A 14,203-nucleotide genomic window follows, 5' to 3' on the forward strand; every position below is an offset into this window, starting at 1 on the left:
AAATCCTCGAAAAGTTTTTGGAGGAATTCTTGAAATAAATACATCAGAATAATTTCTGGGGAAAAATCTGCAGGAATCCCTTAAGGAAAGTCTGAATAAATACCAAAAGAAAACCATCTCTGAAGGTACACCTGGAAGAACTTCTGGAAGTTGGATTTGCTAGAGGACTTCCTGGAGAAATGCCAAGGAATGATTCCTGGATGAGATTCTTAACGAATTCTCAACAAAATCACTGGAGGAATTCTTGCAAGACTTTCAGAGTTGCAGAAAATTTTTGAAGAATCCTTGAAGGATCTCCTGAATAATTACGATAAGAATTTATCGTGAAATTTAAAGACGAACTCTCGGAGAAATTGCAAGAAAAAAACCTAGAAGAATGCCTGTAGGATTCTCTGGAGATTCTTTTGCGAGAGTTTCTGGAGATTTTTTTGAAAATTACCCTGAAAGAATTTCTGAAGAAATCGCAGGAGGATTTTTTAAGGAATCCCGGGAGATGCATATGGAGAAATTTCTAGTGGAATCCTTAGAAATATCCCAATAAAACTCTTGTAGGAAAGGAACCCTTAAAAGAATTTCGTGAAGAACCGAAGGTTTTTTCTGGAGAAGATGCTGTTGAAAATACCAACGGAATGTCTATATGAAAAAAATAGCTTTCCTTGGAGGTTTTTTTTTTTCAGAAATTCTTTCGAAATTCTGAATTTTCTTTTAGAAATCCTTCCAGGGATCAACTGCTGGAAAAACAGATCGATAAGTTCCTAGAAGAATTGTTTGCGATTTTTTTAGAGGATTTCCTGGAGAAATTCCAAGGAAAAATTCGTAGTAGAATCCTGGAAGAATTCCTGGAAGAATCCATGGAGAAATATAAAATACATGTGAAGGAATGCAGTCTAAGAGTATGCCTGTAGGTATCATTGGAGACATTCTTGGTGAATCTTTTAGTCAAATCTTGCAAGATTCTGCAAAAAAAATCTAGAAAAATATTAACAAAATCCCTCGAGGAAGCCTTGCAAAAGAAGTACATGGAAAATAATATATTTAGGAGGAATTCTTGGAAGAAGCTGTGGAGAAATTTCCGCTAAAATTCTCCAATATTTCAAGAATTGATCAAAATTGAAGAAACTATTGGATACATTTCAAAAGGAATCTCTTAGTAAACGCGCGGGCGTCACCATGATCAGGCCAAAAGTAACGAACTCCATTCCCGGTCGATCCAGGAACTTTTTGTGACAGCCACGTGGTGTACGCATACAAAATAATCATTTGCAGAACAAGCTCTCAGTTAATAACAGTGGATATGCAGTACTAAGCTTTGTGGCAGGCTTTATCCCAGTAGGAACGTTACGTCATGAAAAGGAGAGGAGAGGAGGCACCATGTTGGATATTCATAGAGCTTCGCTACAACTACACAATACACATTGATTATTTTGTAATGTTGATATGGCAAAATGTAGTGCTAAATAACATGTGATCTACAGTGCGGGTCAGTTTGAAAATAATAAACAAGAAAATCACACAAACAATACCAATCCGTTATAAATTGCCAAGTACTAATGACTCCACATTTAACCTCGTACTACACAGCTAAATTTCACCCTCTTCAGCACTAACCATGTCGCATGTTCAAACCCCACCATTTAAACCCAATACCGCACTTCCTCAACGTAAGTCGGTACAAGTGCATCATCATCACTCTATCAAATTACATTCCCCTTCGAGGCATTTTTCCACTTCTGTTCCAACGGCCGGACCGCACGCTTCCCTCTTCTTCATTATCGGGTTTATCTTCCACCACATGCTCTTGTGTGCTTTGATGTTCTACTTTTTGCCATGGAACTACTTTACGGCTTTTGGGTCGTGCAACATTTGAACTCTGTGCTGATTTGCAGCATCTCCTCCATGTAGGTATCTCTAAGGCATTCTCCGTCCTTCGCGAGCCCAAGCAGTAGTGGACCGCGCTTGATTATCTCCCATCTGTGAGTGAGCCCAGTCGCGGCGGCGTCGGCGGCTTTTCTCTTTCCTTTGGTTCCGATAGAGTGAATTCCGCACCGTACTTATCATCGGGGATGGACGGACGGACGGACACATTCCGTAGCAACTTCCACCCGCGGTCCATTGCGGAACCACGGCTCATCTGATGATGATGTTACTGACCTTATTTCCTGGCGCAGATTTGCACTGCATACGACGGCGCAATTGGAGTGCTGCTTCTTCGATCCGAATCAACACGCTGCGCACCGCAGTTGGATTCATATTCAGCGAACGGACGGACGGACATAGTGCCATAACGAACACTCAACTTGGGACGTGTTCGGTTTCTGGGGGTCTTCTTCATATGTGTGTGGTCTATGGTCGAAATTGTTTATGTGACCACATGATGCGTACTCATCAAAAAATGATTCCAAATGTATATACCTCTGTGCGCTCGGGCTTGGTTTCAGACCGAGTTGTGGTTGCAAAAACAAGTAGGAAAAAGCACCAGTCCAAATCGAAAAAGTTTCACACACTTAACACGTAAATGAGGTCCAACCTAACGACGACGACGACTCTGTAGTCTACGGGCTAGACCCCAGGCTGGAAAATGTTATTATTTTGGCTGCTCTCGGGGGAGACCAATAAAATTGGAATGGATTAGATTGACCTCTCTTGAGTATTGTATGGTACTCATTACCAAGCTCCAGCTAGAGTGGTTTCCCATTAGAGGGGTTTTTTTTTTCGACAACCCTTTCCGAACTGAGTGTTCACTGGCCAAATACAAGTCACAACTCACAAGGAAAAAATATTCAAAAAGCATCTTGCTTCTTCTACTTCTTTATTGCTCTACGTCCCAACTGGGACTTGGCCTGCCTCGCTTCAACTTAGTGTTCTTTGAGCACTTCTACAGTTATTAATTGTAGGACATTCTTTGCCTGCCATTGCATTAATTTGTATACTGTGAGGCAAGTACAATGATACACTATACCCAAGGAGTCAAGAAAAAATTCCCCACCGGAACGAGAATCGAACCTGCCGTCTCCCAACTGGAGAGCCCAAGTGTCTTGCTTATCAAAGAAATTTCGATCGTGGAAAATTTGCTTTTCAAAGAATTTAAATTCCAACGGGAAGAGTCAAGTTGGGGAAACGATGCTCTAGATTCCCGGGTAGAGGTAAAGTACTGGCGATCAAAACGTGATATTGGTTTGGTTGATATAAGAGATAAAAGATCTGAAAATAATATCTGAAAAATGTACCTGGAACATCTGAACAATATCAAAATGTGATATTTCAAGATCAAACAAATAGCTTGCTGCTATTGGTTAGATTTTACAAGATCTAAATATGATCTGATGATGATGTTCCAGGAGTAAATTTTAGATATTATTTTGAGATCTTTTATCTCTTATATCAATCAAACCAATATCACATTTTGATCTCAATATCATAACATGATATTATCGAGCTCTTTTAGTCTACCCGGGTTTATGTTCTGGAACAGTGCCTGTAGGAAGGCAATTAAGCGTATGTTCTTGTATTGCTCTCTTGAAGTCAACGGAACTATCAATAACATCAGAGATATATTATGAGGATTCCTGCAGAAACTGCATCTGTAGATTTTTCCAGATATCCCATTCTCCAGCAATAATTTCTAGGGATTCTTACGGAAATTTCATAATTCCCCCAAAAACTCTACCTGGATATTCCTCCACGAAGAAATTCTTGAAAAATTCCATTAAGGAACTACTAGAGGATTCGTTGAAATGGCTCTTGGAATATTCCCAAATAGAGCTGCTGGTGGTTTTCCACAAATAATACCTGAATAATTCCTAGTTCTTCAAGCAGATTCCCAAGAGGAACTTCTGGAGGGCTTCCATAAGAAACTGCTGGAGGATTTTCAGAAGGAACTCCTGAAGAATTCTCAGAATGAGTTCCTAAAGCATTCCCAGGATGAACTGTCGGGGCATTACCAGAAAGAAAATATTCAAGAATTTTCAAAGACGGAATATAAGAAAAAGTTTTTGCTGAAATTCAAGAGCAAAATTAAAGATTAATTATCAGAAACCCTTTCAAAAATCCTAGAAAAAAACTCCTGGAGAAATTTCAGGATGAATTCCAGAAAGATTCCCAAAGAAATAACTTTGAAGAATCGCGAATGGAACTAACTGATGAAATCCCAGAAAAAAAACCTTTGGAAGGATTCCAAGAAGAAATTCTGGAGGAATTATTGGAGATTACATAGAATTATCCTATGAAGCTTCCTGAAGGATTATTAGAAAAAAAAAACTAAATGAATTATAGAATTCCTGGAATAGTATCAGAACAAACTTATGGGAAAATTCTCGATGGAGCTCCTGAGGGTATTCCTGTAAAACTACTTGAATTTAAGAAACATATGGATGAATTCCAGAAGGAACCTAAGAACCTCAACATATTGAAAAAGATAAAAAGAAATTACATATTTCAAAGTAGGGGGGTCCGTGGCGTAGTTGGCTACACGTTCGCTTAATAAGCGGATGGTCATGGGTTTGATTCCCAGCCCCCCCCAACAAAAAACTCGTCAGCCGCTTGAAGAGACACATGAGCCCACCCGTCCAACACTATGGCCGTCTGGAAGCGGACTGACAACTGACCCTCTTCTGAGCAAACTCGCTCTAATGCTCCACACCCGGATTACGGCAACCGACCAACGGCGATGAACAATGGACCCCACTTTGGACTGATGAAGCAGTATCACGTGCTCTTCGATCTACTGTCAAAGTAGAGAGTGCAAAAGAGGCAACGTCGCAGCAGATCCAAAAATAGAATTAAGTAGATAAAGTAGTTACACCGCCACTGTTCAAATGGACAGTTGGCAATTGATGTCGCTCTCGTGATGCCCAAGTTGGCGAATAGAGCTTGTAGTGTAAGGAAGGAGATATGTAGAATAAAAAAAAAATATTTCAAAGTTATATTTCTCTGTTCTTACTTAAAACTTATCGATAAAACCAATCAATTACCATAATTCTATATAACGTTAAAAACTTCATTTGTTTTTACAAAATGGGAACCACAAACATGACTCGGAAGTACTCACACATCTTTGACATTCTTACCCCAACATCGTCACAACGAGAAAGTTGTAATAAATCCATCACCGCAGTTTCATCCATAATGGATAACGCTCAGGCCTGGCCAGGTACTCAGTACAATATCGAAAAACAAATAGTTATCCTTTCCATCTGCTTGACGAGTGTCTAAAAATAGATTTCCGAGCTGTCTCTGGAGCTGCTGTCATCAACACAACCAAATTCCGGCTTTGTTAGTGACAAATGTGCAGTCGTTTAAAACAACCCAAGTAACCACAAGCATTATATCATAACATTAATTCAATCGTATTGTAGTTTAGCTAATGCAACATAACTTTTATTTTACATCTGTCAAGTAATGAAGCGTTTAATCTACATTATGAAAGCATTGAAGCATTACGAGATTTTGACAGTTCTGTATAGTTCTATAGAGCCGTTGCTAAATGCTTCATTGCATTACCATGTTAAAAGCTTTATAGCAATCAATAATGCAAGCATTTATTACTTTATATATGCCTTTACTAAAGCTTCCATCGTTGTAAACAGAAAAATATCGCTCAGTTCGAAAAAAAAAACTGTAAAACACTTTTAGAAACAGAACCATTTAAAACAAAAGAAAAACAAACCAAAATTTTCATGGATTGCTGCGGAGCACTTAGATTATCATGCTCAGATGTTGCTGTTTGAAAATTTATATTATATATGGTTTTTTGGGTTTCTGGTTGGGACATGAAAACAATCAGATGCTGAGGGAGAAAAAAAATATGTGGGGTATCGGTTTCCTTATTTAACATAACGCCCCGAATTCATAAAAGGAAGGATAGAAGCGCTGTTTGTATTGTTTCTTATTTATTTATTTTAGGTAGAAGAGACGAACCAGCCAAGTGCTGAAAGTCTCTTTAATAAAGTCAAATCAATCAATCAATATATTAGGTAGAAGTGAGCACGTATGAAAACAAAAAAAAAAACAGAATCGACACAGACGAACTTATATTCGAGAGTAACATAACTGGTGGCATTCAGGCCCCAGCACATTTTTTAGAGTTGCTGAAAACACAACTCAATAAGGCACGAGCTAAGTATACGTTACTTTATGTTGCACATTTTTCCAGGTGCAAAATAGATGGTATCGTAGCACACAACGTTAGCGCGTCCGAGTTTCATCGTGGTTCAGTTTCAGCAGTCTAGGTTCAATTCCCGAAATACACTAAAAAACATCAAAGTGAGAGTATCGGAAGATAAAAATAGATAGAACAATGAAAAACATACTCTTTTTTCTTTTTTGACATGATGCATTAAGTATGCATTCCATACGATTTGATTGCATTAGCTATAAGGTGCAAGCATTTTATATGCTTTAGCAATCACCACAGTAAAGCTTGCTTCAAATCAACAATAGTAGCGCCACTTTCGACTTTAAACCTAATTTAATGGTGCCTATATGACAAAACAACTTTATATCACATATCATATAATACACTATACAGCGAAATTAATGCTCTATATACAGCGTCATGGTTACTTGGGAATCCATTATTTTATGCTGACACAAATAAATTTCTGTTTGTTTTGACAGTGAAATTTTGACAAATCAAGCCTAACTTCACCAAACACCGTATGTAACATATGTAAACAAAAAAGAGTTTTTTCACATTAGGCGCTGAATCTCGTTAAGGGCTACTTGTATCACTCATCTTTGGGGATGATTTGTGAAAAAATATCTGGATTTTTCACGTTCCTAAAATGCTCAATGTATGAGTTGCTATGGGAACAGTGAACTTCCCCTCCGTTTTTCTCCGTTCGTGAATTTTGTTAGATACGGTGTTTGGTAAAGATAAGCTTGATAATGAAAATATTTGTATTATTAAACAATGGAATAGTTCAGTTTAAACTAGAAATCAGTTTGTCGCTATAGTAAACTGACAAATCGGTTGATTTGAACTATAACTTAATTGAGTTTACAACATATTTCTCTGCGTGTCGTTAGTCAATGTTCTCCAATTTCTGCGCCCTTTTACTTGTACATTGCCATGGATGAATTCCTGGAGGAATCTCTGAAGGAACCGCTTGAGCAATTTTTGAAGGAATAACTTGTGAAAGAATCCACGGAACAACTGTTGAAGAAATCACTGCTGAAATTTCTGAAGTAATTCCAGGAATATTGAAGAAGTGTCTAAAGACATTTTCAAAAGTATCACTGAAGAAATTTCAGAAGCAATTAGAAAAAAATGAAGAAAATTCTAAATAAATTAATGGAAGAATAAAAAAAAACAGGAATATTTTAAGAATCCATAAATTTTAAAGAAATTCCAGGAGGAATACCTAAAGAAACAACTGGAAACCCCTAACAAGACCTCTTGAAATATTTTAGGGAAAAAAATCCTGTAGAAAGCCCCTAATAAAAATCCTATACAATTTTTATAGTGAATTTCTGGAGGAATCCATAGAGAAATGTCTAGAAGTACGCTTGGAGGGAATTTCTGAGAAAATGCATAGAGAAATACCCGGTGGAATTTTTGCAAGAATGTCTTCCAGCCTTTCCATAAGAATCCTCCTACGAAACTCTGAAAGGTTCTGCAGAAACTCTTGGAGGATTTTCTAAGACTTTCTTATTGACTTGAAGGAATATCTAAAGGAATGTGAAGAATTTTCTCAATAATCTCTTGTAGAATTTCTAAAGCAATCTTTAGAAGAAGTTCTTTAGAAAGTTTCTGAGAATATTTTGCAGAAGTTCTGAAATTTCTGAGTCTCAATGCATCAATTTACCATTTTCTAAAAAATAATCCATGAAGTAAGTTCATGGAAGGTTTTCTAGATGAATGCTGATTAAAACTTTTGGAGGCACCTTCATAGAAAATAATCATAAAAAATTCGAAGATGAATTTCTTGAACAATGTATGCAAGATTTTGAAAAGGAATTCTTGAAATATATTTTACAGAAATTCATGCAACATTTTTGGAAGATATCCGTGCAAGACTTTCTCAAGGAGTTCTTGGAGAAATTTCTGGAGAGCATTCTAAAGTCTAAAAGAATTCTTAGAAGATTTGTGAAAGAATTTCTGAAACAAATTCTTCATGGATTGGGAGGGTTCGACTGAATGGGATAGTTATGCTACGTAACCGGCTAAGCAGTCTCTTGATGAAATCAAACGATGTTATTTGACTTTGCCCAACGTTTCGACCACTTTTTTTGGTCTTCTTCAGGGGTTAATCGGTATTATTTGACGATTTGACGAAGAACGATAATACCGATTAACCCCTGAAGAAGACCAAAAAAAAGTGGTCGAAACGTTGGGCAAAGTCAAATAACATCGTTTGATTTCATCAAGAGACTGCTTAGCCGGTTACGTAGCATAACAAATTCTTCAGGATTTCCTGAATGATTTTTCAAAGTTAAAATTAAAAAAAAAACTTTAAGAATGCCTGGGACATTTTTTCAGGAACTCGTGAAAGATCTTTTAAATAAGTCCTAGGAAGGATTTCAGCCAATGAAAGAATTACCAATAGTTTTTTCAAAGTAATGCTTTGGAGAAATTTGAAAGAAATCTCTGGAGGAAAATGTGAAGAAATTATTAGTCGAATTTATAACAAAAGCCACGAGAGCAGTGCTGAAAATTTCATTTCGTCATATCTAAATTCAATCACCTACAGCTCATTTTAGAAGCTGAACCTGAGAATATGATATATGAAAAACTTGTGCGGCTAGCCCAGCTCTGCAAGAAAGTCACGGAAAAAACGAAATTTTTCGAATATTTAACGTAAATGTCACGGACTACCTTCGAAAAATGCAAATGATATTCACGGTGAATATCATTTGGCATTTTTCAAAGGTAGGCCGTGACATTTACCTTAAATATTCAAAAAATAGCGGTTTTTCCGTGACTTTCTTGCAGAACTGGTCTAGCCGCACAAGTTTTTCATATACCATATTCTCAGGTTCAGCTTCTAAAATGAGCTGTAGGTGATTGAATTTAGATATGACGAAATGAAATTTTCAGCACTGCACGAGAGACTTCATGTCTAGCTTCCCTAACCCTGAGACATTAAGCGAGGTCCCAATACAAAATGGCCTTAGAAGTTTCGATGATCCTCTTGTGACTGAGCAAAAAGAAACATTTTGTGATATATCATATGTATTCTGCTAATTAGGCTGTTGCTAATTTAATTTTGACTTTTTGTCTCCCCCCTTCCCCCTTTAAAAGTTTTTGGCAAGATTTTGCATTTGAGGGGGCAGATAAAACATATTTATCAAATTATTGAGTCTTGCCTAAAAAATCTTTACAACTCCGATGGGTTATTTTTTAAATATTTTTCAGATTGAATGCTTTATTGTTGTTATCCCTCCTCGACCATCCAAAGAGTGGTGGGGCAAAAAGAGAAATAAATATTTGTAACGGCCTCAATTTCATTTGTGTTTTATTTGCAACCTTATTCGTGATTGCAACAATGTTTGATTATTATTTTAATGTTGCACGTCCACAGTTATGTACTGAGGGAGCTGAGAAGAACACTCTTTGTGAATATTGTCAGTTTTACAGGATGCTTCACGGGACTCTCAAACTTGATTTAAAATGTAATTTAACACCATCAGCATTACACTGGGGGACGTTCTGCGGACCATTCGCAGAGTGCGACACTGAAGACGCACAGCCATGGACCGAATCGAATGGAGACGACTCCTACGTACAGCAGAGGACGCTCAAGCCCTAGTCCGACTGGCAATATATTTGAAATCTCTGAAGAACAGAGAAAGTTCAGACACTTCATCGATAATTGAATAATTTTCACATATTTTCAAAACTTTGATTAACTTTTCTGTCTCATGTACATAAGTTATTAACAACAGAAACAATCAAGTACACAAAAACCCAAAGTCTCCAATAGAGCATGTTGTCACTGTCCAGTTCACTTATCACATTTAGTTGTTTTTGCTCGCCCCTCAGAACCTTCATACAATTTCGTTCTGCTCGTTCAGTCTTCCAGTTGCTACAAATCGTATCAACATTCTTATCAGCAGTTCCATTCATTCTCTTCGCTCCGGCCAGCAGCATTCACACCATGTCGATAACCGTTAACTTCCGTTGAAACTCTCACCAGTAGGTATAGTGATTTTACAACACACAGCCGGAGAATCACCCAGGGTTTTTTATCACAAATATTTCACACACTCTCCAGACAAACACTGATTACAATATTTTGTAGCCAATTAAATGGATTGCAATTTCCCCGAAGTCAAAATAAACACATGCACAACCGCAAACAGCAGATACCGGCTACAATAAGTAATGGCTGGCTCCGTTTCCGCAGATTAGTAATAGACCAAGCAACTGTGCTTACCTTTGCACCAATCTGGTTTCCGCACTGACCGGCCTGCAGATGAACGATTTCCCTCATTTTGAAAAAGGCGTTGAAAAGTTAGACAGTCCGTAAAGGAAGATTTGCTTCACTTGTAATTTGCTTTCGCGCACTGCACTTTGCACTACAACGGTTCCGTTAAGGCACTGACTGGGGGTTGAGGCACTTCTAAAACTCCGGGGGAACGAATCCGTACGGTTCGACGATCAACACTCGTATGGCCAATGTGACTGCTCAGCGGCTCGCTTTTGGTCCCACTCTCGTACCACTCACTGTCTATGTATAACCACAAAAAAGGCACTCTATATGCAGCTCAAATGCAGTCCAAATCCTAATTTTCCCCGAAAAGAAAATGGAAAACGTGGAAAGCCGAAAAACGCAACTCTCTCAAGGCAACTCCAACCAGGCACACAACCGTTCGCAACAACGTGCAAGCAACAACTGATTCAAAATTCAAATTCAAATGAAATTTTATCATAGACCTCTTCCAAGCCGGGGCTAGAACACGAAGAAAAACGGCACAATCGAGTATGGTGGTAACAGCACGAGGGGAATAAAAAGAGGCGAAAACGTCGACACATCATGAACGAACGGTACGTTCTCTCTCGCAGATTTTTGTGGTGTCGTCCACAGCCAACCATCAACCAACCAACCGTAGCTGCGCCGGAGAGTGTGGTGAACTCGCTCAAAATGTACCCAACGCAGCGTGCCGGCATGCCACATGGGTGGACGACAGACGTTCATCAACCATCATCGCTGATGGCAAAGTGTTTTGTTGGAGCCGGCTTTTCGACATCGTATTTACACGCGCTTGTGATTCATCCTGATGATGGTTCATACCAAAGCATTGACAATGATAGTAATGATGGTGATGATAATGATATCACTGATGACTGCTGTGGTTCAGTAAAGAGAAGACTAGTCAGTACGCTCCGCTAGACTTTTTGCGATACGAATTACTGTGGCAACGTGTATAAGCAATTTGACGATTGGATTGAGCCCGAGTTACGCAATGTTCTAAAATATGAACAATTTGAAGCGCAAGATCTACAATGGCTAGAGTTCATATTTTTGCTAACAAGAGGGACGTAACATGAAAAACTAGGCTTGTTGGAGCTCATAAAAGATTAGCAAAGACTGTGAGCAGGGATGGGAACACTCACTTTTAAAGATTTACACTCACTTGCCATTTTCTCAGCTCAGAAGCGTGCAATCAAGAAACGATGTATGGACGACTTTTGCATTGTGATTTTGTCTAAAACTTTGCCGAACAGAATAGGGGTCGCACACGTATACCAAAGTCGTGACAGAGTTGTAAAAGCGACTCTCCACGAGGTGAGTGTAATTTACATTCACCTCGTGGAGAGTTGCCTTCGCAGCTCCCTCACGACTTCGGTATGCGTGTGCGACCCCTACTCTGTTCGGCAAAGTTTTAGACAAAACCACAATGCAAAAGTCGTCCATACATCGTTTCTAGATTGCACGCTTCTGAGCTGAGAAAATAGCAAGTGAGTGTAACTCTTTGCAAGTGAGTTTTCCCATCCTTGACTGTGAGATATTTTCAAGATATTCGGGGTTATCCAAACTTAAGTTTCGAACTAAACTTCAGGAGAAGTGAAATAATAAGCTGCTATTTTTTTCTCGATTTTCGTTGACGCACCTGAAAGTTTGGAAACTTGTGGCCTAAAATATCCCAAAATAATTTTGGACAAATTCTTACATTTTTTTTTTTAATCAAACATTAGAATGGAATAACAGTGTACAGCTGTGATAGTCAAGGACTAAACGCCAAGACAGTTTGGATGACCCTGAATGTTCCAAAAGTAGCTTACCGAAAGATGCGATAAAAGCTGATTATGCAACGTTACTATGTAACGCGGATATGACTACTGCTATGAGTGTAGTCCTGAAGCGCTGCTCTTTGGAGTAGTTTGTTTAGTCTGGAATATCCCAAAAGGGGGTGATAGATAATAGTAGGATACGCGACGTTACGCTCATAGCGAATATCACTAATGCATCGTCTGTAGATGTAAAGAACCAAACTCCAAGAAAGCGAATTAAGTTAGAACAGGAGGGATTGTGAAAGTACTCAAGAACATCCTTGAGTACAGGTCATTAGATTGACAACCTCTATGAACATAGTTCATGATCCCTAAGCTTAATACCAGTGGTATTATACCACTATAGTGAATTCAATGATTCCATGTTTAGAGGCTTCATACCAAGTAACCAAGGCACTAACATCCTAATTAATAATAAGAATATTCTTACTTACTTACTTACTTACTTACTTACTTACTTACTTACTTACTTACTTACTTACTTACTTACTTACTTACTTACTTACTTACTTACTTACTTACTTACTTACTTACTTACTTACTTACTTACTTACTTACTTACTTACTTACTTACTTACTTACTTACTTACTTACTTACTTACTTACTTACTTACTTACTTACTTACTTACTTACTTACTTACTTACTTACTTACTTACTTACTTACTTACTTACTTACTTACTTACTTACTTACTTACTTACTTACTTACTTACTTACTTACTTACTTACTTACTTACTTACTTACTTACTTACTTACTTACTTACTTACTTACTTACTTACTTACTTACTTACTTACTTACTTACTTACTTACTTACTTACTTACTTACTTACTTACTTACTTACTTACTTACTTACTTACTTACTTACTTACTTACTTACTTACTTACTTACTTACTTACTTACTTACTTACTTACTTACTTACTTACTTACTTACTTACTTACTTACTTACTTACTTACTTACTTACTTACTTACTTACTTACTTACTTACTTACTTACTTACTTACTTACTTACTTACTTACTTACTTACTTACTTACTTACTTACTTACTTACTTACTTACTTACTTACTTACTTACTTACTTACTTACTTACTTACTTACTTACTTACTTACTTACTTACTTACTTACTTACTTACTTACTTACTTACTTACTTACTTACTTACTTACTTACTTACTTACTTACTTACTTACTTACTTACTTACTTACTTACTTACTTACTTACTTACTTACTTACTTACTTACTTACTTACTTACTTACTTACTTACTTACTTACTTACTTACTTACTTACTTACTTACTTACTTACTTACTTACTTACTTACTTACTTACTTACTTACTTACTTACTTACTTACTTACTTACTTACTTACTTACTTACTTACTTACTTACTTACTTACTTACTTACTTACTTACTTACTTACTTACTTACTTACTTACTTACTTACTTACTTACTTACTTACTTACTTACTTACTTACTTACTTACTTACTTACTTACTTACTTACTTACTTACTTACTTACTTACTTACTTACTTACTTACTTACTTACTTACTAATCATTTTTAGAATTAATTTTTATTTTTTCAAATAATGACATTCTTTCTGTGGCCTGCGCCATAGGCGAAACATCCTAATTTGTCCCGCGGTATGCTTCAACCTGAGCACCACTGTTCTAGGTCATCCATGCTAGTATTTAGAATTCAAAATCTACAACGGCTGGAGTATATTTTCTGGTTACAAGAGTTACGTTAAATGCACAACCGGTTAGCAGCCTTGACTCATAGCCTTCGGACGTGTTCACAATTCGCTCCCGCACTCCGTTTTTTTTTCATTCCCGAGGAAGAAATGAAGTGTTCGGAAATAAAATAGTAGTGGACTTTAATGTTCTTCCGATTCGGTCCGATGTTGGTAAGGTATAACGTTTTCTGGAGATCGAGATTTAATTGAACATAGCTGATG

The 14,203-nt window shown here is 37.3% G+C and overlaps 1 protein-coding gene across 1 annotated transcript in view; it reads right to left on the reverse strand.

Annotated features, from left to right (window-relative positions):
* Nucleotides 1-10,907, reverse strand: part of LOC109422250 (tubulin beta-3 chain) — a 106,559-nt gene extending 95,652 nt beyond the window's left edge. Inside the window, exon 1 of the mRNA XM_029868709.2 lies at nt 10,377-10,907. Within this exon, the coding sequence (XP_029724569.1) occupies nt 10,377-10,433 (57 nt within the window). The 5' untranslated portion in view covers nt 10,434-10,907. The remainder of the gene's footprint in view (nt 1-10,376) is intronic.
* Between the last annotated feature and the right edge of the window lie 3,296 nt (nt 10,908-14,203).

The sequence above is a fragment of the Aedes albopictus genome, chromosome 3 (assembly GCF_035046485.1).
Source record: "Aedes albopictus strain Foshan chromosome 3, AalbF5, whole genome shotgun sequence".
Taxonomy (NCBI): domain Eukaryota; kingdom Metazoa; phylum Arthropoda; class Insecta; order Diptera; family Culicidae; genus Aedes; species Aedes albopictus.